The sequence below is a fragment of the Pezoporus occidentalis genome, unplaced genomic scaffold, assembly GCF_034315485.1.
Source record: "Pezoporus occidentalis ecotype Australia unplaced genomic scaffold, CSIRO_AGI_Poc_V1 ctg70, whole genome shotgun sequence".
NCBI lineage: Eukaryota > Metazoa > Chordata > Aves > Psittaciformes > Psittacidae > Pezoporus > Pezoporus occidentalis.
The window spans coordinates 182,935-204,301 of record NW_026916053.1 but is presented as its reverse complement, the minus strand read 5'-3'; the positions used below and the strand labels follow the sequence as shown (position 1 = coordinate 204,301).

The 21,367-nt window shown below is 47.4% G+C and overlaps 1 protein-coding gene across 3 annotated transcripts in view; it reads right to left on the bottom strand.

Moving 5' to 3' along the window:
- KCNB1 (potassium voltage-gated channel subfamily B member 1) overlaps nucleotides 1-16,500 on the bottom strand; it is a 131,445-nt gene extending 114,945 nt beyond the window's left edge. Inside the window, exons 1-2 of one of the 3 annotated variants that reach the window (XM_062642201.1) lie at nucleotides 16,290-16,500; nucleotides 12,977-13,642 (exon numbers count right to left, since the gene is read on the bottom strand). In XM_062642201.1, the coding sequence (XP_062498185.1) occupies nucleotides 12,977-13,543 (567 nt within the window). In that variant the 5' untranslated portion in view covers nucleotides 13,544-13,642; nucleotides 16,290-16,500. Of the gene's footprint in view, nucleotides 1-12,976; nucleotides 13,643-14,732; nucleotides 15,574-15,685; nucleotides 15,899-16,289 lie in introns of those variants that run through there. The other 2 variants (XM_062642199.1, XM_062642200.1) reach the window with 2 other exon arrangements.
- Between the last annotated feature and the right edge of the window lie 4,867 nt (nucleotides 16,501-21,367).

Genomic DNA, 21,367 nt, shown 5'->3' with positions numbered 1-21,367 from the left:
CCTTTCAACACCACAGATTATGTCTGTGTGGAAAGTATCAGTAACACACTCAAGTTATCAGCATGGAGCACCTGGGGAGAGCTTCCCATCTGCTTTAGGATTAGTTTATAGCAACAAAACCTGTGATGCAACCAGCTTAGGTGAATTAAGCAGGGACAGCCAAAGCCCTAACTTTCTCTCCACTGACTGTTTTGGAGATCATTGCATCTGTGCTAGAGGAGGACGACCAAATTGGTCCTTTAATCTCTCAATGCTTTGCACAGCTCAGGGTTCTGCTGGCAACCGGGATCCCGGTTCTGGCAACTAAGTGGAGATGAAGTGAGCAGCACAGTTGAAGAGCAGGAAGAGGCACACCATCCTTCTGCCATTCCTCCTCAAGAAACAGGCCGGTTTGTTTACACGATTAGCAATCATGGAAACTAACCCCATACCTTTTTACATTGGGTTTTGTTTTCTCTGTAAAAATCTTGTTTTGGGGTACTGTACACAAGCTGAGAGCCAGGGAAGTCTTGCACTCAGTGCTATAGAAGCACCCAACAAAAAGAAGGCACTTCCTACAAAGAGTTTACGAATTAAATAAATCACATCTGTAACTCCAGGAAGAGGCATTGCCATGCCCAAGTAATCTGCACCATGAAGCAAGTTCTCTAGAAGACTGTGCAAACTAAGAAGTATTTCACAGCCATTTCACAAGCAGCTCTTAAGAGCATCCTTTAAAATAACTACTAAGTCAAGTGGGTTTCATTCATGGTTATTCATTCATTGCCAGAAACTTGAACAAATTTGTTTTTTAGCTTAATGGACATGCAAAACCAATGGAATTTATACCTGCCCCAGTGTCCAGCAGAGAGAAAAGAGAGGCCAGCTGTCACTGCAGTGGGACCCAATGCATTTGCTTGGCCTGATGGAAATCTCATATTTCAGTAGATAGATTGCATACGCTAAGGCTGGCTTTAGCCAGGGCTGCAGGTGTTAGATGAGACCGTTCCCTGGGATTGCTGGAAGTCTCAAGTTACTCCTATAGAATAACATTGTGTGTAAACACAAACAGAGAGAGCACAAACATGTCAATTAGCAAAACGAACTCCGACACCTGATGTGGTCTAGAACGCAGCACATCTTATGTTTGGTGGAAATATCACTTTATCGGAACAGCCCCAAAGTGTCCTGTCATGCTAAGCCATATACACAAACGTGAGGTCAAAACACATACAGTGAGTGTTGGGTCTGCAGTCACCTTGAGGGGCATGAATGATGTGTGAAGTTTGAGGTTCTCGTTCCTGAAAAGCTGCCTTTGACAAGATCTGCTTCAGCAAAGGCAGGGCGAGATCATGCACCAGACCAGTGGGAATTAATCAGACTTCACATGCTATACCTCATCAGCTTCAAATTTACCTTGAAGGATCAAACTAACAATAAGTAGGACCCAGCATACCTGGAGTCAGCTGCCAAACCCACAACTCTGTCAAAGTGAGCAAAAAATAAACGCCAGTCATGCCATTTGGCATCTCCTCCAGAAGGCAGAATGCATTTGAGAGATCTCATAGCTCCAGAGACTCTTCAGCACTCCTGAGAAACTGGGCTGAGCCACCTCCAAGTAGTCCCTCCCAACACTGCCATAATCTTCATACACTGGAAAAACTGGTGGGTACCTGACACTGCAAACCAAAACTGCTGTTGTGTGAGCCTGCCTTCCTCATAGTAACAGGTAACACATTTGCAAGGCACAGCTTTTCTCTGCTAAGTGCTGCAAAACCTGCTGAGATCTATCACATTCTTACCTGGGGAAGATTAGAGGCTAAGAATAACCATGTGTTGACTAACCTAAGTTAAATTCATCTCACTGGCAAGAGGTACAGCTGTAAAGCGAGGGGGTATTTAATGCCAGAATATTAGCATTTTTCACCTCTATTCCACCCTAACAAAAGCTATCCTTTGAGAACAAACCCAGTCCTAAGTGCTGCCAGTCACAACCTTCTTCTTGCCAGCAGAGGTAATAATGTGTTGGTCTCCTCTTCAACACCAGTCAACTTCAGAGGTAGGATAGCTCCCATTTGTTGACAGGCAGACTGGTAGATTCACTCACATAGAACACAGCAACAAAATGATGGTTTTCCGCTTGCTTTACCCTTTCTAGGCCAGGTTTGCTCTTGCCTGTCTCTGGGAGACTCTCTTATTTACTCTTTCTTCTACATTGTCATATTTAATTGATAGCAATAGTTACTGCACCAGGCAGTCATGAGGATTACTTAATTAATGCCTGTGAAGCACTTTAAGATCCTCAGATGAAAGAAGCTAAGAAACGCAATGTATAATTATTATGTATTATTAATAAAACTTCTGGCACATTGACAGGAGAGAAAACAACACTTTCTGGTTGTTTTCCTTTTCTTTTCTAAAGAGATTGAACTTTCATGCTATGAAGAACACATTTACCAGAAATTCCCAGGTAAGCAAACAAAGAGTAAAAGCTCCCTATTCCACCAGAGAGGCTGGGCTCTTCTGGCAGCAGACAGCAAACATCACCTCAGAAAGTGGGTTACACTCCTTTCCTATCCTGACAGTCAATGAACCCATAGTTTTTAAGAACAGCAGACATGGAGAACTACAAGGATGTTACAGTAATTGCTCATAGTGGAAGTGGTTAAATGCTCCAATTACAAGAAATAAAGGGTTTGTTTAATGTCTGATCAGTACAGTTAATAAAAGCACATGATACAAAAGAAATAAAGTGTGCTGAGCAATAGATGGATATTTTGAAATGAACAAAAATTACAGCCATGTGAAGGAAGTTTTTCAGAGCTGAAAAATGTGCCAAATACAGACAAGATTCCAAGAAATATGAAGAAACCCAATCTGAGATTAATTCCTAGGCAGTTTCATGGAAGTGTATTACAGCTGCCTTTTGAACACATATGGCTGGAATCCAGCTGCACCGGAGAAGAAAGTGGTCCAGGGATTAGGGGTGGATTATGGCTTAATTCCTTGCTCCATCACAGGCCCTGAGAAGCCAGTTAGTCCCTCTGTACCCTCTCAAGTAAACTGGGATAACTGTGCTGCTCTCCTTCACAAGACAACTGGAAGGGCAAACACACTATGACGCATTTGGATGCTAGGGTAGAGAAAGCTGATGCTGAATTGCTGCAGAAAATGGTAACAAAAGACTGGACTTAGTCATATAAAAGGATCCTCAGGGAAGCAAGGAGCTGCTTCTGGTGCTCTGTGCTACAGCATGTTATCATTCCCAGTTTGTGCTACCCTCACACGCTACTGAAACCAGCCAAGCAAAGCATACCTGGCACATGGCAGAGATTTCTTGTCATGGAAAGCATACTTAGTGCAGTTCTTTCCCTCTACAAACACTTTCAAATATTAAGACAAAGACAGACGTCTCTGCTCACATCTTCAGTTCATTCTGCTAGCAAAAAGAATTGTTGTCTTTTTAATAAATGCCCTCAAGGAATCTTAGATTTAAAATAAAATCTGGGAAGTACAGTCATGTTTTCTTCATCCGTACCAATGAAAGCACATTTCTGAGGTTTATGCTCTTTAAGCACTGCAAATGAGAATTACAACTCCATTTTGTTCAAAAACCGAGCAAGAGCAAATGGACTTAAATAAAACAAAACTAATCTGTGCTTCTGGCTAGAGGCTCTGCATGAATCTTAGTCCAAACAGCACTAAGTTCAACTCATCATAGTTGGAACTGATTATGTACTGCAGAAAAAATGAACTTTGAAATAAAGTGCCCCTTCCATTTGTTTTGACCTGTTCATCCAGCTTTCGTTAGTGACATAGGTTTTAATCAGATCTGATGGATGCTGTCAATACAAGGTTTGGGTACCTACAAGTACTTCAGGTTTTGCTTTGCTATGTATTTCTCTTGTCCAAACCTGGGTTTCTGACACAGCTGAGATGCAGAGCACTGAGTTAAGGCCACCTTCCCCACACTGCATTGCCAGCACCTCAGGAGAGGAGTCATAAAACATCCATAGCCATTGGACTGATGATCCACATTGTTGGACCAGAGCAACTGCAAGCTTCAGCTAAACCACTCACAGGAATCATGACGTGTCTAGGAGAGACTTGTGAATGGGGAAAGGGAGAACATTCCTGAGAACATCAGTACCTCTTTGCGGCCAGGCTGAAGAGAGTTCCCACAACACCAAAAAACCCCATTCTCTGACCCTCACATTCACACAAATACTGTTCCTATCAAAGGTTGGAACACGGTTGTCTGAGGAGATGCTACTGCTGAGTAATGTTTGAATTGTTCATTATACTTGCTGTGCTGAAAGTGGAGCTGGTTGCTAGGATTAGTTTTTAATTGAAAACAAATACCTTTCTTATGCAAGTTAATTTTGGTACAAAGGAATTCCCATAAGGAAGGGCAACTTTAATGTAGTATATGTGCATACATGTCAATATATACTGTGTTGCATAGGTATTATAATTTATTTCATAATTTGACAATACATTCTACACATTGACATAATTCTATACGTCTAACATAAGTGTTCTCTTGCTATTCAAATCAGCTTAACAACATTCCCTCCCTGCAGTCAGAACTGCCACAGAGCACCCTGAAAACACTGCAGTAGATACCTTCTGCTTTTAGATCTATCAGTGGAAACCTTGCCATCTTACTTCAACCACTCATTCCTCAAACATGACAACATTTCCCAGAACCTTCCCATGCTCATTCAAGTAGGAATACTTGTGCTGAAACAAGGAGCACAGGTACCTCCATTCCCCTTGGGTAATCTGTCAGAGGGCTGCCAGCACCTTTCCCTCTGCACTATCTCAGTGGAGGCAGCAGGCAGGGGCCAGTGGAAGCTCATCTACACCATGAAAACGTACTGGGGACAGAGGAAAGCCAGGGTCCCCCCAGCAATGCCCTGACCCTCCTCACTGACCTTGGCAATGATCACCTCTTCACTTTAAGATGAGGATAATACATATACCACAGGTTTGTCCTGGCCTTAACTAATCCATCTTTTCAAAGCACTTTGAGAGCTTTGCTTGATGAGCATAGACATCATAATACTCATCTGTTCCCATTACATTCAATGGAGTTTTACCCTCCACAGAAGTAGGGCTGGGGCTGCTGGTGTTAGTGGGGAACCTAGAAAATAAACATGCTTGCATGTTTAATTATCAGCGTTTTGGGAGGGGCTATTAGCAGGTACAAAGGCATGGTGCTCACCTAGGGGTGCTCAGCACTGCTACAGGCTTGCTCTGGCATGAAGAATAGATTTTTTCACTAAAAAACAGAATGAGACCTACCAAAATCCGCTGATAAACATGTTCAGCTAGTGCCAGGTTGTAAAGCAGACAGGAGAGGCCAAGAAAAGCTAGGAAAGCCAGAAACCAGAGACCAGCCAAACCCAGTGGGGAAGCTTACTACAAGGTTTATTTTTGCTGTACTGAGCAATGAAGAACACCAAGAAGTGAACATGTGGTTATTGCCCCAGGGACTAAACTTAGGGCAAGGTCATGTTAAGGTTAGAGTGCCAAAGCAGCTCAGGCATGACAGTTAAGTGACAGTGTGTGGGGCAGGGAGCCAGCTGTTGCCAGCTCATAGGTCTGTGGCGCAGAGCTGATTTATCCACTCAGCCCTTAAAGCAGTTTTGCCTCACAAGGACAGCAACCACCAAGCCTGAGCTCATCTACCGCTATGATACAGTGGTACCCCAGTGCTGGTGCTCGCAGTCCTAGTGCACGGGAAGCTAACACAGCCAATGACAGAGCTGAGCCTCTAGGCCTTGAAAACAAACTGAGCAACTCATGACAGCAAGAGGCTGAACCTTGTCTGCCTTAATGTAGTGGAAACAATGACAACGTATAGCTCTATATATAGCTTTTTGAGAGAAGGCTAATATCAATGTCTTGCTCACATTTACTGGCCCCATTATGCCTCATCTATTGCTGCCAGATATCTCCATGGAGTAAATCATAATGACTGTGTTTATTATAAGAACTAAGTGATCAGCTGTGAACTTTCTTTGACATAAATATTTTGTCATTGGCAATGACAAATAGAAACACTCATGTTGTTAAACTAACATTGGATTATTCCTCTCCATGGGGGTATTCACAAATCAGTAGGAAATTGTGATCTTCAGGATCATGAGGAATAGGTAAAAGGAGGAATGGGATGGTAAGGATATTTATCCCACTGTGTAAGAAGAATAAAGCAAAGAAAGTGCTTTAGGAAGTGAAAAGAACTGATTTTTGCACACAGCTCTGGAGTGCCTCTGCATAGCTCTGAACTCCTCTGTAGTCAGTGCACAAACATCAGGCACTTCATGCTTGACTTGGCAGCACGTGCCAGTGCTTTGCACAGGTACCAGCCAAAGCTGCACCTGCACAGCGTGTACATTACACCATGCCAGTATTTCCTGGGGGGGAATCAGGCCCAGCACTTCTCTTCTGAACCCCATTATTACACTAAACCTCTGCAGTCACAGCTGAGCAAAACAGGGATTTTCCATTCTTGCAAGCTTCCTTGCATTTCTGACTGGTGATGTCGGCACCTTTAACTACGTTTGCTCAGAGGCTGAGCAGCGACGGGAATTAATTTCTCAGAGAGATTTTTCTAAAGGTACAAATGAGAGTTGGCACTTTAAAAATAGCAGCGACTATACTTCTATAGCACACATCCTCCAAGGAATTCAGCCCAAGCAAGCTTGGTGCTTCCCTCCTGAGGCAGGCAAGCAGTCTCTCACAGATGTGGATGCTTAGGCTCAGGAAGGACCACAGAATTGCTCCAGGCTCTCCTAAGCAGAAAGTTACAGCTAAGGCAAAAATCCAGGAGTATGCCTACATACATATGTTTATGCATGCTTTATTTCATCAACTGTATGGAAAGTGCATCAGAAGAACTACGAGTTTTACCTTTCCTTTTTAAAAGGTCTTTAGAGACTGCAGACCTTGGCTTGGGTTCTAAACTGCTGAACCCAAACCGTTTCCAGGCAAGAAACATCAGGCAGCTGCCTTGGATCCAAAGGCTGCAGTAACAGGTCTGGAGAAAGGATCAGCTTTGAAGGGTGAGGATTCCACCTGGAGAGCTTAGAAGCAGCTTACTGTTGGCAGATGTATCCCATGAAGGAAATAATATGGGACGCTGCATTAAGGATGTGGGAGACTAACAAGCCAATGTGATTTTGTGCAAGGGTGTCTCCTATGTTACAAGGATTCCCAGCAAGACTCTTCAGAGCGAGGAAAGAATCACAGGACATAATTACCAGGCTGACAATGCTACCAGGGTTTGGGTTGGTTTGGTTTTTTTTCTGGGTTCCCCCCCAAAAATAACTAGGAGTTTAGGGAGCCTGTAATGGAGAGGAGTTCTGGGAGCTTCCAGCACATCAGTATATAGTGGGAAGGTCACCAGTGAAATAGAAGCAGAGGACATAGGAATTAGGGCTTCCCAGACAAAAGATTTAAGAAGTTCACTGGAAGGACAAGCACCCAGAAAGGAGCTGCAGGATAAAAAGAGATTGATGCAGAACAGAGGTCGCTTATATGTCCACAGGACAGTGCTGTGCTAGAAACCCAGTGGTAAGCTATAAACCAAAGTGGCGAATCCCTGAACCCTGAGGAAAGGCTTTGGAATGAGGCCCTGCTTTTGAGGATCTCTGAAGAAAGGATGAAGGGAAAAAAGTCTCCTATATATAGAAGAAAAGCCAAGGCAGTAACCGCATCAGAAAAACGAAAGGCAGAGATGCAAGAAAATATGGGCAATTTGGCTTTAACAGACAAAGGCAACATCTGCCCTGTGATGGGAGCCTCAGAGACAGGCAAGATATGGCTAAGATGTGACCCATGCAATTAGGGAGAGGGGTTTCCTCTGCTGAAAGCTAAATTCAGGCAGGTTTAGAGATGAATGAAACTGCACGCCATAAGGAAGGGCCAGGAATAGAAAGCCCATGTGGGGGAAGAGAGCTCTAGATGTAGCGAATGCATCTCCAAGAGGTTTTATCATTCTTATTTTGTCACTACTATCAACAATAATAAGAAAAGAGCTTACAGAGCAACCTCTTGAATCCCTAAGCAATGCATCGAGAGATTAGCAGCAGAGAGCAGTGGGCAGCTCGAGAAAAGCTGTTCAACAAATGTAGAGGCATGCATAATAAGATTACTGAATTGGAGTTGCATGTTTTCAAGGATAAACGTGATATTGCACTGGCAAAGACATAGTAGGAGCAAGGGAAAGGATGAGAAATCACCTGTCAGAACAGAGGGACTGCTGCAGCAGAGCTTCCAACAGGACAGGGACAAGTGGGAAGTGGAGGCAGCGAGGAGGAGAGGAAGTGCACATCCTACTTGACATGCAGATATGCAGAGAAGCATTTTGCAAAGTGGGTGATGTCATCGTGTTTTTCTCAGCCTTCAGGACAGCAAGAGAAAAATAGATGAAGCCAGCACATGCAGAGGAGTCTGTAAGACGAGCAGACTTCCCCCACACACCCCATGCAACACTAATTGCTCAGATATTGATCAGGGAAATAACTCGTAAGGACTAAAAGAAGAAAGGATTTCTTTTCCTCCTAGGAGACAAAAAGGGCAATGCTCTTGCAGAGTTGCTGGAAAGGTCCAGGTGATCACAGAATTACCAAGACCATATAATTAAGAGGTTGAGTTGGTCTAATTTGTTAACACTGGAAGGCATGGAAAAACTGCAGCCTGATGGTTTTCAGGAGGTCATTGCAGTCTAGTCGGAATTACAGCTAGGCTGGTTCTCCCAAGGGGCACAAACATCTCACTGGGCACATGAAACCAGCACCAATCCTAACTATCTTGGTTAGTAAAAACCAAACAGCTACAGAAGGGACCCCTGCTCTGGTCACCCAGGGCTGCTGGCTGGGTTGTGAGTGACAGAAACCTGCTGCCCAGGCTTAACTTTGGCAAGGGAAAGAGTAATTAAGATTAAAAGCCCAAACCAGAGTGCTTGAGAGCTGCTATCTACTATTGCCCTGTCATGGACATTTAGTCCCAAGAAAAAGCAGCAGTTCTGCTTGGCTTCTGGAGAGCTACTTTTCTTTCCTGAGGAAAGGGAAAGCTGCCACACAGTAAAATGTAATACCTACCCCAGAAAATATCTGCACCTCATCTTCATCTAGGTAAATCCAGACAGAAGTGAGCACCAGAGAGTCCTCTATACTTAAAAATGATGTTGTGTGTGCACCAAAGTACAGGAAGAATACTATTCAAAAAATTAAAAACCAACCACCAAGCTATTGAGCTAGACAGCAAGAATGATAAAATAAGCAAAAACAGTGATTGCAGGAAGAGGAGGAAGCATCCACAAAGCCTGCAGTGAGTATTTCTCAGGGATATACAGGCAAATAAAGTCATAGGAAGCAGGAGAAACTGATCTTTTAAAATATCCTGTAAGGCTGGGGAGACAAAGAGTAAGTTGTTACTAATACTGTTGGCTGTTCAGCCTGGAGAAGAGAAGAGAAGGCTGTGTGGAGACCTCAGAGCAGCCTTCCAGTATCTGAAGGGGGCCTATAGGGATGCTGGGGAGGGACTCTTCATTAGGGACTGAAGTGATAGGACAAGGGGTAACAGGTTCAAACTTAAACAGGGGAAGTTTAGATTGGATATAAGGAGGAAATTCTTTCCTGTTAGGGTGGTGAGGCACTGGAATGGGTTGCCCAGGGAAGTTGTGAATGCTCCATCCCTGGCAGTGTTCAAGACCAGGTCGGACGAAGCCTTGGGCGACATGGTTTAGTGTGAGGTGTCCCTGCCCATGGCAGGGGGGTTGGAACTTTATGATCTTAAGGTCCTTTCCAACCCTAACTATTCTATGATTCCATGATTCTATACCTGCCTATTAAATATTATTTCATGTAGCAGGGGAGAGCCCCTCAGTGCTCAGTTTTGTGTATACTTTTCCCACTGGGCAAAGTGAGCACAAGGGTGTGCAGCACAGCAAGCACCCCTAAGTTAAATGGGCTGATGGGTGAAATAGTTCAGGCACCGGTTGCACAATTTGACCCTGGGGAAGGGCTGGAGAGCTGCCCCATGGCTCTACAGCACCTTGCACAAGGTCAGTGTGGCTTCGGTTACATCTGCAAAGGACTGCAGCATTATAGGAAAGGAGCAAACACCCCTCTGCTAGTGCTGGGGAGTAACAAGGCAGCAAGCCTGGGGCTTCAACAGCCGTCTGATGCCTCATTATAGAGATCTTGAGGCTCTCAGATCAGGTATTATAAAATCTTACAGAGCATTCTTTCCAGTCACGTATAGAGTGAAGCATCGCACATAAATAAGACACTGCTTGCCATGAGGTAGGTAGTTCAAAAACCAGTCAGATTGGTCAAGAGATATGGGTAAATCCACAGTGGATAAAACAGCAACAAAAACGAAGGTTTGGGGAATTCTTTGCTTATTTAAATGCCATTTTCCACCCCATGGTACATCACATAATTCCTTAAAATCCCCAAACACACACAATTGAACGCCTCTCAGTATTTAACCAGTTCCAGGATAACCATGACAAGTTCTGCAGTAAGCTGTTGTGGAGGAGTCAGGTCAGGTTCTGTGCAGGAAAGCCCACTTTGCTGGTGTGGAACATGGCTTACAGAGGGGTTGTGCTGGGTCTGGGTTAGAACCTGCACTTGTAGCCATTTTTTAGATACCTTAAAGAGAACATGAAAGTAACCTGTATTTGTTCCAATTAGATGGAAAAACCTTTGCACTGAGTGGTACCAGTCTGAAGAAAAAGAATAAATGAGAGTAGTACAGACTTTCCAAACAATGACTTTAGGTCCTTCGGTGATAATCATTAAACCTCAGAAGAGTTTACTTTGTTCTCTTTCTAAAGGAACAGTTTGAGCTCCCAGACCTGGCAAAGCAGATGCAGTCTGGCTTCAGGAAAGCTGACAGAAGTTCCTGGAGGCCCATAGCCTCAGCAGAAGTGTTTCACTGAGCGGACACCTGAGGAAAGCTGGGCAGGAGCTACCAGGCAGCAGCTCAGATTTAGAAAATGAGCCTGAAACAGAGCCTGGGCACAGCTGGTTAGGTCAGATAACAGGTCAGGCTGCCAAGTCCCTCTCCCCATGTCCTTCCATCAGAAGTTGAAAGCTGAGTCCAGCCTATTCAGTATGTGGACTGAATTCTCATGAAGGCGATCAAAGCAAAGGGCATACTCTGGCACAAGAGAATAAGCTATCCACCAGCAGGGAGAAAATCGGATAAAGAATAGGCTTAGCAGCACTGCTGTCCCTGCCTGCTAAGCTAATTGTTCATCATGCCCATTTGCCTTGCTATGCTTGAAAAGAGGAGAAATTCATGTTTGTGAACTGCTGGAATATTTGAGGTCTGAGAATGTACAGCACCATTTTCATTACAGTAATAAAGTCACAGAATGGTAGCTTTAAACGCTAAGGATAATAATGCAATATAATGCAATACCATTCACTCAATTAATCCACAGCCTGCAATGTCGAATGCACTTACTCTGAGAATTTTCTCAGAAAATGAAGCTAGAGTGAATTTCATCTATAAATCACACAAGACACTTATTTGGCAAGAATGACCTCTGCTCATACACAATAAATCATGAACATCAACAGTCTCTAATGGATTTTGAGTCAGTGCCACAGACAGCAAAGCCCGGGGCCTGTGTTTCAGGATTCCAGGACTCTGCCAAAGGAGCCTTATAAATGATTAATGCATTCAGCAGTGTCATCTGTGCCATTGGAGAAAAAAAAAAACAAAAAAAAAGACATTCTGGGGCTCCATTTGCCATTAGAAAAGTGATAATTGGTTAAGCAGCTGACCATGCCTTTCCCTTCCCCTGCCAGAATGAGCCATTTAGCTCCACACTTCATAAAATCCCTTCCCCAAACTTTTGTACATGCTGTTGGTTCACGACATGCAACATTTTGGTAAGAGAGGGAAAGAGATTTGTTTTCATAAGTAGTCCACTGAAACCAGACTTCCTATGGGATGGAGCCAAGGTTTGCGTTTGCAGATGCACGTACAACATGGAGGCGACATTAAAGAGGTAACTGGGGCCTCTTTCTACTTCTTTGGCATACCGTGAAGATGCCAGTACATGGAAAATCCAAGTTTTGATCCCTACTTCTCAGTCTCTCATGCTTTTCAGTTATTCATCCCACAGTTTTCAACCTCTCCCCCTTCACTTTTGTCCCCATGGTTACTGAATCACTGTGTTCACAGAGATTTTCCTAACTAAAGAATATGTGACTAACATGAGACAGCTAAAATACCAGAGCCAACTCTGACATTGGTTTCTCCTAACATGGGTCTTATCTTCCAAATGCCTTCAAATAGATCTCTTACACTGGCACCAACTTCAGAGTAAACAGTACTTCAACTATTGACAGCAACAGAGCCGCAACAGCATTGCACAGGGAGACTTAAAAGAGTCTTGAATCAGGCAAAGCATGAAATTCAAAAGGAAGGTAGCTTCCGACTAAGAGTGCTGATACAAATACCTAGGAGATGTATTTCACCAGAGAACTTTGATTTAGGTCCTAGAAAGGAAGGCATTATTTCCTGACTGGACGTGGGTCTACAAGTTCAAGCAGATTTCCTCTTCTTAAAAGCCAGTTTGGTTAAACAGTAGGACACACATTTTGGGCCCAAAGAAATCTGTCACAAAACACATCAAGACAGGACACTGGATAGCAAGTCTACAACCTCCAGCCACAGCAGTCAGTGTATACTGCTGGCCCACAGGTCGGTGAAGCTGCTCCCCCCTTGGTTAGCAGCCTGGGCTGCCCCAGGGGTGCTTAAAATAGATCCTTTCCAAACTACACCAAAAAAAGATACTTTAAAACCTGTTTGCATCTGAGAGGCCTTTCTGCCCTTTACTCACAAAATCCATCCAGCCACAAGTGCCTAGATGCTAAAGCAAGGCTAGCAGGACAGCACTTCACGTAAGCAACACCAGAAATGAGCCAATATAGACAACACTTGAAAATAAATGTTGAGTTCTTACCTTGGCAGCTACGGAGGAGTTGGGCTTCTCCAGGAGATCCCAGAGCTTTTTCCTTTTGTCAGCACAGCAAGTGTTATCAAATTCCTCCCCTTCCCTTTCCCTCAGTGTCTCGGCTTCTCTCTTCAGCTCCTCATTCATCTGCTCCTTTTTCTGGTGGTAGCGGGCCTGGCAGCAGGACTCCAGGTAGATCTCATCCACCCCCCAGTAGTCCAGCTCCTGGCTGAAGGACAAGGCGCACATCTCCTCCATCATGTGCAGCTTGCCAGTACGGTAGAAGTTCAAGATTGAGGTGAATGCCCCGGGATGCCTGTCAAAGAAGTACTCATTCTCTTCCAGGTTGTAGTCATCACAGATCTCCATAAGGGAGTCGTGTGTGTTGCAGTCTCTGAGCTTACCCAGCCTGGTCCGCGGCAACCTGTCCAAGGTCCGCCAGAGAACCTCGTGGGCCAGCCCCCCCACGTTGAGCTTGACCCTTCGGGAGCAGGCCTTGCTCCTGACGATCTCGGTGGGGTCCGGAGGCAAAGAGGTAGTAGAGCGAGATCCATGCTTATTCATCCCCAGAGGCATCTCTGGTCCCCCTCAGGCTGGACGCTCCAAGGTGCGGCGTGGGGCAGGGTGCGCGGGGACCGGCTCTCCTCACCTCTCCTTCCCCTCCATGCCCCAGAGCTGCAAGAGAAGCCAACCATGGGTCCCCGCCCGCTGACCTGCGCCCGCCTCGGCGCTGCCTTATCCCCGCGGGGGGCGCCCGGCCCCGCTAATCTGCGGGGGGCGGCGGCGCTGTCCGCCCGGGCGGTGCTGAACCGCGCTCCGCGCAGCCCCGGCCGCTGTCCGCGGTGCTGAAGGCCGCCCGATCCCACGTGTCGGCCAGGCTGCTGTCGCCGAGCTCCCCCGGGCGGCGGCCCGGTGCCCCCCTCCTCTGCCCGGGAGGGTCTCTTGCACACCCCGTCCGGGAGAGCCGCGAGGGCTGGGCTAGCCCCGGAGCCTCTGCTAGCAAAGGCCGGGGAAGTGCTGACTGACAGGGGAGGGCACAGAGCTTCCCCCCTCACCCCCCCCCCCCGAGCGCCACTCAGCAATGCGCCCCAAAAAGGCTTCGAGCCGCTAGCCAGTGGTGCGCTGGCCCCTTGTCCCCCATCTGGCAACCGGCTAGGAGCGTGCCGGCCCTGCCACCACTTTCTCCCGCAGTGGGGCCCTGGAGGACCGCGGACCCCAGGTGCCCCCACGACCCAGCCGGGGCAATTCCCCTCCTGGGAGCCGGCGATGCTCTCCGCCCTGTCCAGCCATGTAGGCTGCAGGGAAGCGTGGAGGCTTTTTATAACTCCAGCCTTGCAGATTTCCCAGAGGAAACCGCTGGGGAAGGTAAAAGGGGAATTCGCAGCCACTCTAACGACTCGCTCTCCCTCTCTGGACTGCCCAGGGACACCCACACACACACCCCACGCCGACCTCTGCAGAACAGGGAAATCAACGAAAACCGGAATTCGGAATAAGGCAAAAGCCCCGAACCTTCCTAGCAAAGCCGGGTGCCTTATGACAGCCCTAAGCACTGTTGCTTACACAAGATGGCACGGAGAGAAACCCCGGCGCAGGAAAGAACGGCTCCCCCATGCTCAACTGCCGCAGCTCCGGGGCCTCAGCCCCCTCCCCACCTACCCAGGTACCCCCAGCCTCAAGAACCAAACGCCGCCGCTGTCTCCCTGCCGCCGCCGTACACAGGGAAAGGCTCCCGTCCCTCGGCCCGAGGCCGGCCCGCACCTACCTCCTCCTGCGGGCTCCCAGCGAGGCGGTGCGGGGCTGTGCGGGGCCGAGGGTGGCTACATCCTGCGGCGGGGCGGGCAGCAGCGGCGGCCCCGCTCGCATCCCCCCGCGGGCAGCCTCAAGGAGGAGGGATGGCGGCAGCGCTCCCGGCTGTCCGCGGAGCCCTGGGGGAGGGGAAGGGAAACGAGGTAAATCGGATCCTTCGCAAGGAAGCCTTCCAAGGCCTTCCCTCGGCGGCGGCTCCTCACTCCTGCCTACAGTCAACGCCGAAACCGCATCTGCCCCCGCCCCCCCCAGGCTCTCTCTCGGTGCAGACACAAAGGAAAGCTTCGGTGCTTCCTTCTGCTGCCTCGGAACGGAGATCAACAAGTCTAGTCTGAGCCTCCAGCTTTTCCCTGCAATTCTGTCCCGGAGTTGTTTGGAGTGAATTGGAAGTTGGGGGTGGAAGAGAGGAAGGCAGCTCCACCGTGAGCTGGGATGCAGCATTGCAGGGAAGGTTAACGCTTTCCTGGCTGGGCCCCACCGCCCCGGGGCTGACTTCCAGCTTGGAGACGTCTAGAAGGGACCTAGCACAGTGGGGATAGCCAGAGCATCCTTCCTTAAGGGGATAGGTCTGTTCCAGTCATTCTCCAGCTCCCGGTGGTATCACCCATGAAAACAGGAGCAGGGATTGGTGCCAGAAAAAAAGTGATGAGCAGAGAGCACTGATAATCCCAGCAGGGCCCCTATTGCTTCCCAGGCCCTGCTTGCTGAGCCAGGAGCAGCTGAGCTCAGAACGGCTGCACATTCCTCTGTGGCTGAGGAGTGAACTGGGCCCTTATTCTCACCGCAACAGCCCTCATCAAAGGGAAAAGCCTGATCTCAGGATGGTTGTGTATATTTGCAGGTAGGAGGAATAGCAGTGGAATTCTGCTCCTGATTAGGGCTATGAATAAATAAAAAGCTCTTACTAACCTGAAAACACAGCAGAAATGGAGAAAAGAGTGACTTTCCAGGCAACAGCGCAGCACTCAAAGTATCACTCTGCCCCTCTGTCCTTCTCATCTTCTTCCTTCACTCCCAACAGGGGAAATGGACCTCACGGGGAGCCCAGAGCTCCATTAGCACCATTTAATGGGTACATTAGCATCACTTAATGCACTTCACCTGCTTAGGCTGGTGCACCAGAGGTACACAGCAGTGCTTGCTAGCCCTTTCTCCTCCTGTATCGATTGACCATGGCTTTTGGACTGTAGTGACAATTTCAACTACAAGGTTCCTAAAATAGGAGCCAGGTGTTTGTTTTACATGATTAACTAAGGGAAAAGACCCTCATTGCTGCTTTTCCCTACTTTCTGTTCTTCTCTCCTTAGCCCAAACTTGGCTCCCATGTACCCAATGTCCAGGGTACCCAATATCAATGTTATGTTATTATATTTGGTGTTTAAATGTCCACATCTTCCTTAAAGATAGCTTCCTGAAATCCCAAACACTGTTTGCTTTTCTCCAGAACCTCCCACAACTGGATGTCATCTGTATATTTCAGAATTTCTTACAAGGAGAAGCAGTCACTACTTACCTTTTACTGATGAGGAAATGAAGATCCAGAAAAGCAAGCTCACCCAGAGGGGAGGTGGAAGAAAGAATAGGGAATAAAACTTGTTGACAAGCTGAATCCCAGCCTAGCACCCCTCAAATGAAGTAGCTCCCCCTACCCCATTAAAACCTACAAGCAGTATCCAGAACACTTCAGTTCTCCTCTCACTTTCCCCTCATTCCACCTCCAGACCCCACTTTAGTCCTCTTACAGCAGAGATGGAAACCCCTGATCAGAACTCGGAAGTTAATGATTACAAAGTGCTTTGAAGCTTCCAGCTGGCAGGTGCTGCAGGAGAGCTAGTCATTTGTTTTTTAGCACTGGCATCCAGGGCAAATTATCTCCCCTTGTGACAAACGCTGATGGATCTGTTGTGGGAAGAGGATGCTGGGAGGGAGGATGACAAGCAGCCTAATGCAGGGAGATGCATCAGATTCAATGCAGTTAAATCACTGCGAGAGAAGCAACGTGGGGTTATTATCTTCCTGGATCACTCTTGCTACCCTGCCAATGTCATTCACATGTTCTGCCTAGGGTCTAGAGAACCAGACATGGAGGGGGGGGCACGTGAAGGGTCAATGTAAAGCACAGACTCCTCCAATGCTGTCTACTCACCCTTCCACATGTGCCTCCTCGTCAGCGCTGAAGAACCTCACTAGAGTCTCAGTTAGAAGCTGCAAGAGGGAGCCATGCCCAGGGCAGACCCTTCCACTGGCTGTGCCTGGCGTGATCCAGGAGTCTGGGGAGAGGAGAAGAGGTTTCCATCCCCAGGATGGCTGTTCCCTGCAGCACTTTTTGTCTCACAGTAGAGAGTTTGTCAGCAAGGGGCAGTGCAGGCCTGAGGATGCAGAAATGTGGAGCCTGCTTGCTCCTCTCCAAGGTTACCTAACCCACTCCTGGTTTGGATATACCTTTCCATTGGTGTTTTTGTACCCTCAGCTTCTGCAAACTTAATTTATAGTTTGTTATTTCCACAGCCCAAGGAGCCAGCCAAATGCTTGAATGCAGTCTGTGGCACCCTGTTCTTTTCCAAGTATTACAGCAGCTATTGATAGGCAAACACTTTAAACCTCAAGTACTTTAGAAGAAATATGCAGAGTATGGCAAGTATAGGTTCTCCTGGACTTGCAGTCAATGGTATATACCCATCTGGATTTCATCTGCCTGGCAGAAAAGGTCTATAAGACAGTGGTTTTGAGCTACAACATGATATGGAAATAGGCTGGGCCTAAATGTGGAAATATCCCTCTGCTGATCCGCAGTGACTCCTCTGCCTGCATAAGGAGAAGTATCACATCTTCACGAACACCCACTCCCATACAACAGTCTGGCATCTTGTCCACCCTGAGAAGCAAGAGGGGAGGCTGATTTACATCATTCTACTGGTCACAGAAAAACAAAGGGCTGTGAGAAAAGGAAGGCTCCTCTCCCAGCCCATAAACAACTGCTCAGCCATGTCACAGTGATGGTATGTGGAACAATGGGCTTCCAGCAGAGATGGGAGCAGCAGCTTTGGTGGTCCACGAGTTTTGGCTGGTTCCTGGTGCTGAGGGGATGCTGGGTTTCACATTCTAAAATGAGCTATAAGATGTAACAATAACTCATATTGTTCTTGCAGCCTAAGGGCTTGGGACTTGTCCTTGTGAGTGGGAAAGAAAGCCACACACAGTAAGCTGTCTCCGTCACACAGTGTTTCTTATTGTGTCCCTTTAAGGATTCCCTTAATTTCCAGGGATTTTATTTCCAGCCCAGAAACACTTTAGGTACAATTGAGGTTTTCTTTTAGAGTCCATTTTTTTTTCCTTAAGGGGAGGGGGGAATCAGGTTTCTTGTCAGAGATCTGTAGCGAGTGTCAAAAAGTGCAAAAAGAACTGACTGCGGAGTGGTTGTGCCACCGAGAGCCCAGGAGTGTGGAAATGCTGGAACACCAGGGAAAAATATAGGAAGCAAACGGAAAAATACAATCCAAAAATGAACCTTAAAGAGACAAGGCGATGTCAGCAGTGGCTGAGCTCCATCATCACATTCTCCACTAGTGAAAGCCCCTTTTGGAGGAGCTCAGCCGTAGCTGCCAGTTTACAGTGCCACAGGGGAGCAAGCTCTGCATGCAAAGGGAAGCCTTGGTAACCACAGCTTTCCTGGCCCCCAGCATGCACCTCCATTCACTCTTGTCCTTTGCCAGCTCCTCTTCTCATCGTGGTGAAAGAAAGCCTTTCCCAAACTGCTTACATATATTTATAAGTCCATCACAGCTCGTTGGTCCGGAAGAGGGGCCTGACCTCTCCCATGCTCTCTGAGTCCTCAGAGAAGCACCAAAGGATCTGAGAAGGATGAGCTGCTGCACTGGGTGTCTGCCCAAGTGGGAGATGGAGGAAGGAAGGGCAAAGAGATTTCAGCAGGAACCACGTACCAGGGAACAAATGTACTTTGGCAGAGGGCAAAGTCTCTGAAGACTCTCAGCTATGAAAGAGTAAAGACTGGTAAGGACAGCCCTGTCTCTTGTTTGGGAGGACGGTATCCAGTGTAAAGAGTTGTTTTCAGCTTACCTAAACTTTTCACATCCATTTTGAAGTCCCAGGAGTGCCCAAAGTCCCCCCTAGACTTCTCGCCCTCCTGCCACCTCCCAGAGGGGCAGTCCCAAGCTGCACCACTGTTTGCCTGGCACCAGCCCTGCAAACAGCTCTTGGTGCGTAGTCAGCACCAAGAGTTGGGCTCCTTTCGTCTTTGGGAAGAGGGCAGGAAACACGCCAGTGCAAATTGGTTATCAGAGAAGCTTCTTGGTTCAGGTTCCCACAAAGCACATTCAGAGCCACCCCCCTGGCTCCAGCTTTCTGCCTTTCCCAGGATGTGCATTTCCTCCCGCACATCTATTAACTCTCCTCTCTGCTCTCACTGACCACAAGCACAGACCCTATGGCTCCTCTTCCCAAGGATGAATCCAGCAGATCCACCTTTGCTCTTGTCTTGATGAGGATGAGTCTGGAAGACTGACTGAAAGCTGTGGAAACACCAGCCTATTCCCTAAGGTGACCAGGTGTGTGAGCCTATCTTGTTCACATCAGGTTTGAGACCAAATACAGACCAAATACAATTACTTTAGGGAAGAAAAATACACAAACCTTTCTCCTAGTTGAGGAATAAATGGTCCCCAATGGCCAGTTTGTCCTTGCCACCTACCTGCTAGGGAATTTGCAGAATGACCTGAGACATTAATTTGCTCCTACCTGTCAATACCATAGGCCAAATCCCTGGGGCCCCTGGTCCACTGTCCTGCCCAGGAGGGACCAGTGGCAGTGGGATTCCATCAGCTTCTGCATCCCATAGAGGGACTTGGAGGATGTTCCATCCTTCTGGCTTATGCTGTTCAGGCAGGACTGGCATAGAGCAAAACCCAGCTGCTTGTAATACATTATCTAATGGTTAGCTTTAAGCACCAAGCTCTGTAAAGCAAATGGACTTGTTACGCTATTCAACACCTGCAGATTTATTAGCCCCAGAAGAGCTGGAGGTTCGCAGTAGTCACCTCACCGTTAGTCAGGAGGGAGGGCAGCAGAGCTAGAGGGGTTGGCCAGTCTTTGCAGAGGTAGGGATGTGACCTCTCTCTCACAGGGGTTACCAAGTGCCCATCCATCTGGGCTGCTTTCAGCTGATGAGCACTGGAAATGGTCCTGCAGCCATTTACATCCTCTGGGAGCTGTGGCACACCAACGCCACTGGGAGAGCCAGGGTCCAGGACCTAGATGCAGTATCATTCATGGAATTCATGGACAGGACTGATGCCCTCTCTAAGCTCCCACAATGGCTGGGATCCCTCTGGCAGCTGGGGGAAAGCAGCTTAGCTGGTGAAGCCCCAGGTCTGAAGAGAAGACATAAATGGGGATGTAAGAGAAACTAGATAAATGTTATTGACCCTACCATGTTTGCCATCAGATCTGTGCATTACAAACAAGTCCCTCTGATTCAGAGGCGTAGGGTGCCATTTCTCTCCCTGGGTTGGAGGAAGCATGACTGCTTTAACCAGCATTTGGAGAACAAGTCTGCTTGGAGAGAGTCGCAACAGGAGGGCATGAGCGCTGAGAAAGAGCAGTGGAGGGAACAACAAGTCCACCTTCTCCTGCTAGAGAATATGCTGGCTCGACTTTCAGAAAAGGCTTCTGGCAATGAGACTGCAAGCAGTATATCTAGCAACTGGGCCTCCTAAAGAGCTTCCCCATTCCAGTCCCTGGCAGCATCTTCCCCATGTGGTTGAAACAAACACAAGTGATGTTGCAAAGGAGCAGGGGCTCTGAAGGGCACTCCAGGATGTGGCTGATCACAGCATCCACACAGCAGGGCAGGAAAAGTCAGGTCACCTCCTTAAACAGCTCCACCTGAGCTTAGGGATGGAGTTCCTTGATGTGGGGAGGTGACAACAAGGTAGCTGGGACCTGAACACATTCCTGCTAGGATTCCCTCCTGCCCCACAGCCACCTGATTTCCATCCCTGGCCCATCTCTTGCCCAGGTCCTCTTTAACAAACACAGGCTGAGGATTTAGCCGCAGAGGCAAAGCAAAATCCTAACTCAGCCAAACCACAACACAAAGATAAACTTACTTTGGGGTCTAATGTTGGAAAAATGCCATCACTGGAATGTTCTGAAACATGGCAAGTTTTCTCAGGGTAATGAGGGTAAGAATTGCTCTGTTCTTGCATATATGGATCCATTTCAGACAGTTCCTGGGAGGAAAGTACTATAATATCCCCTTTCAGACTGAAGGAAATTGAGACTGAGAAGGATTAAAGTGACCTGCCAAAAGCTGCATGGGGTGGGGGATGAATGAGCAGCTAAATGTACTTTAAAACTTAAGAGAGATCCTTTAATGAATCCTACCAAGATTGCTGTTTCTGTTACTGCAGCTAACGGGGAGCACGTTTGTCAGAGGCTCTCACCATCAGAGGCAGAAGCATTTACAAGAGCTGCAAGTCTCAGAATAAGGCTGATGGAAACACCCAACAGTTTAAGCCTTTTAGTGCTCATCTTCATGAGGAATTGGCAGAAAATAGGCAGGATTTGAAGAAC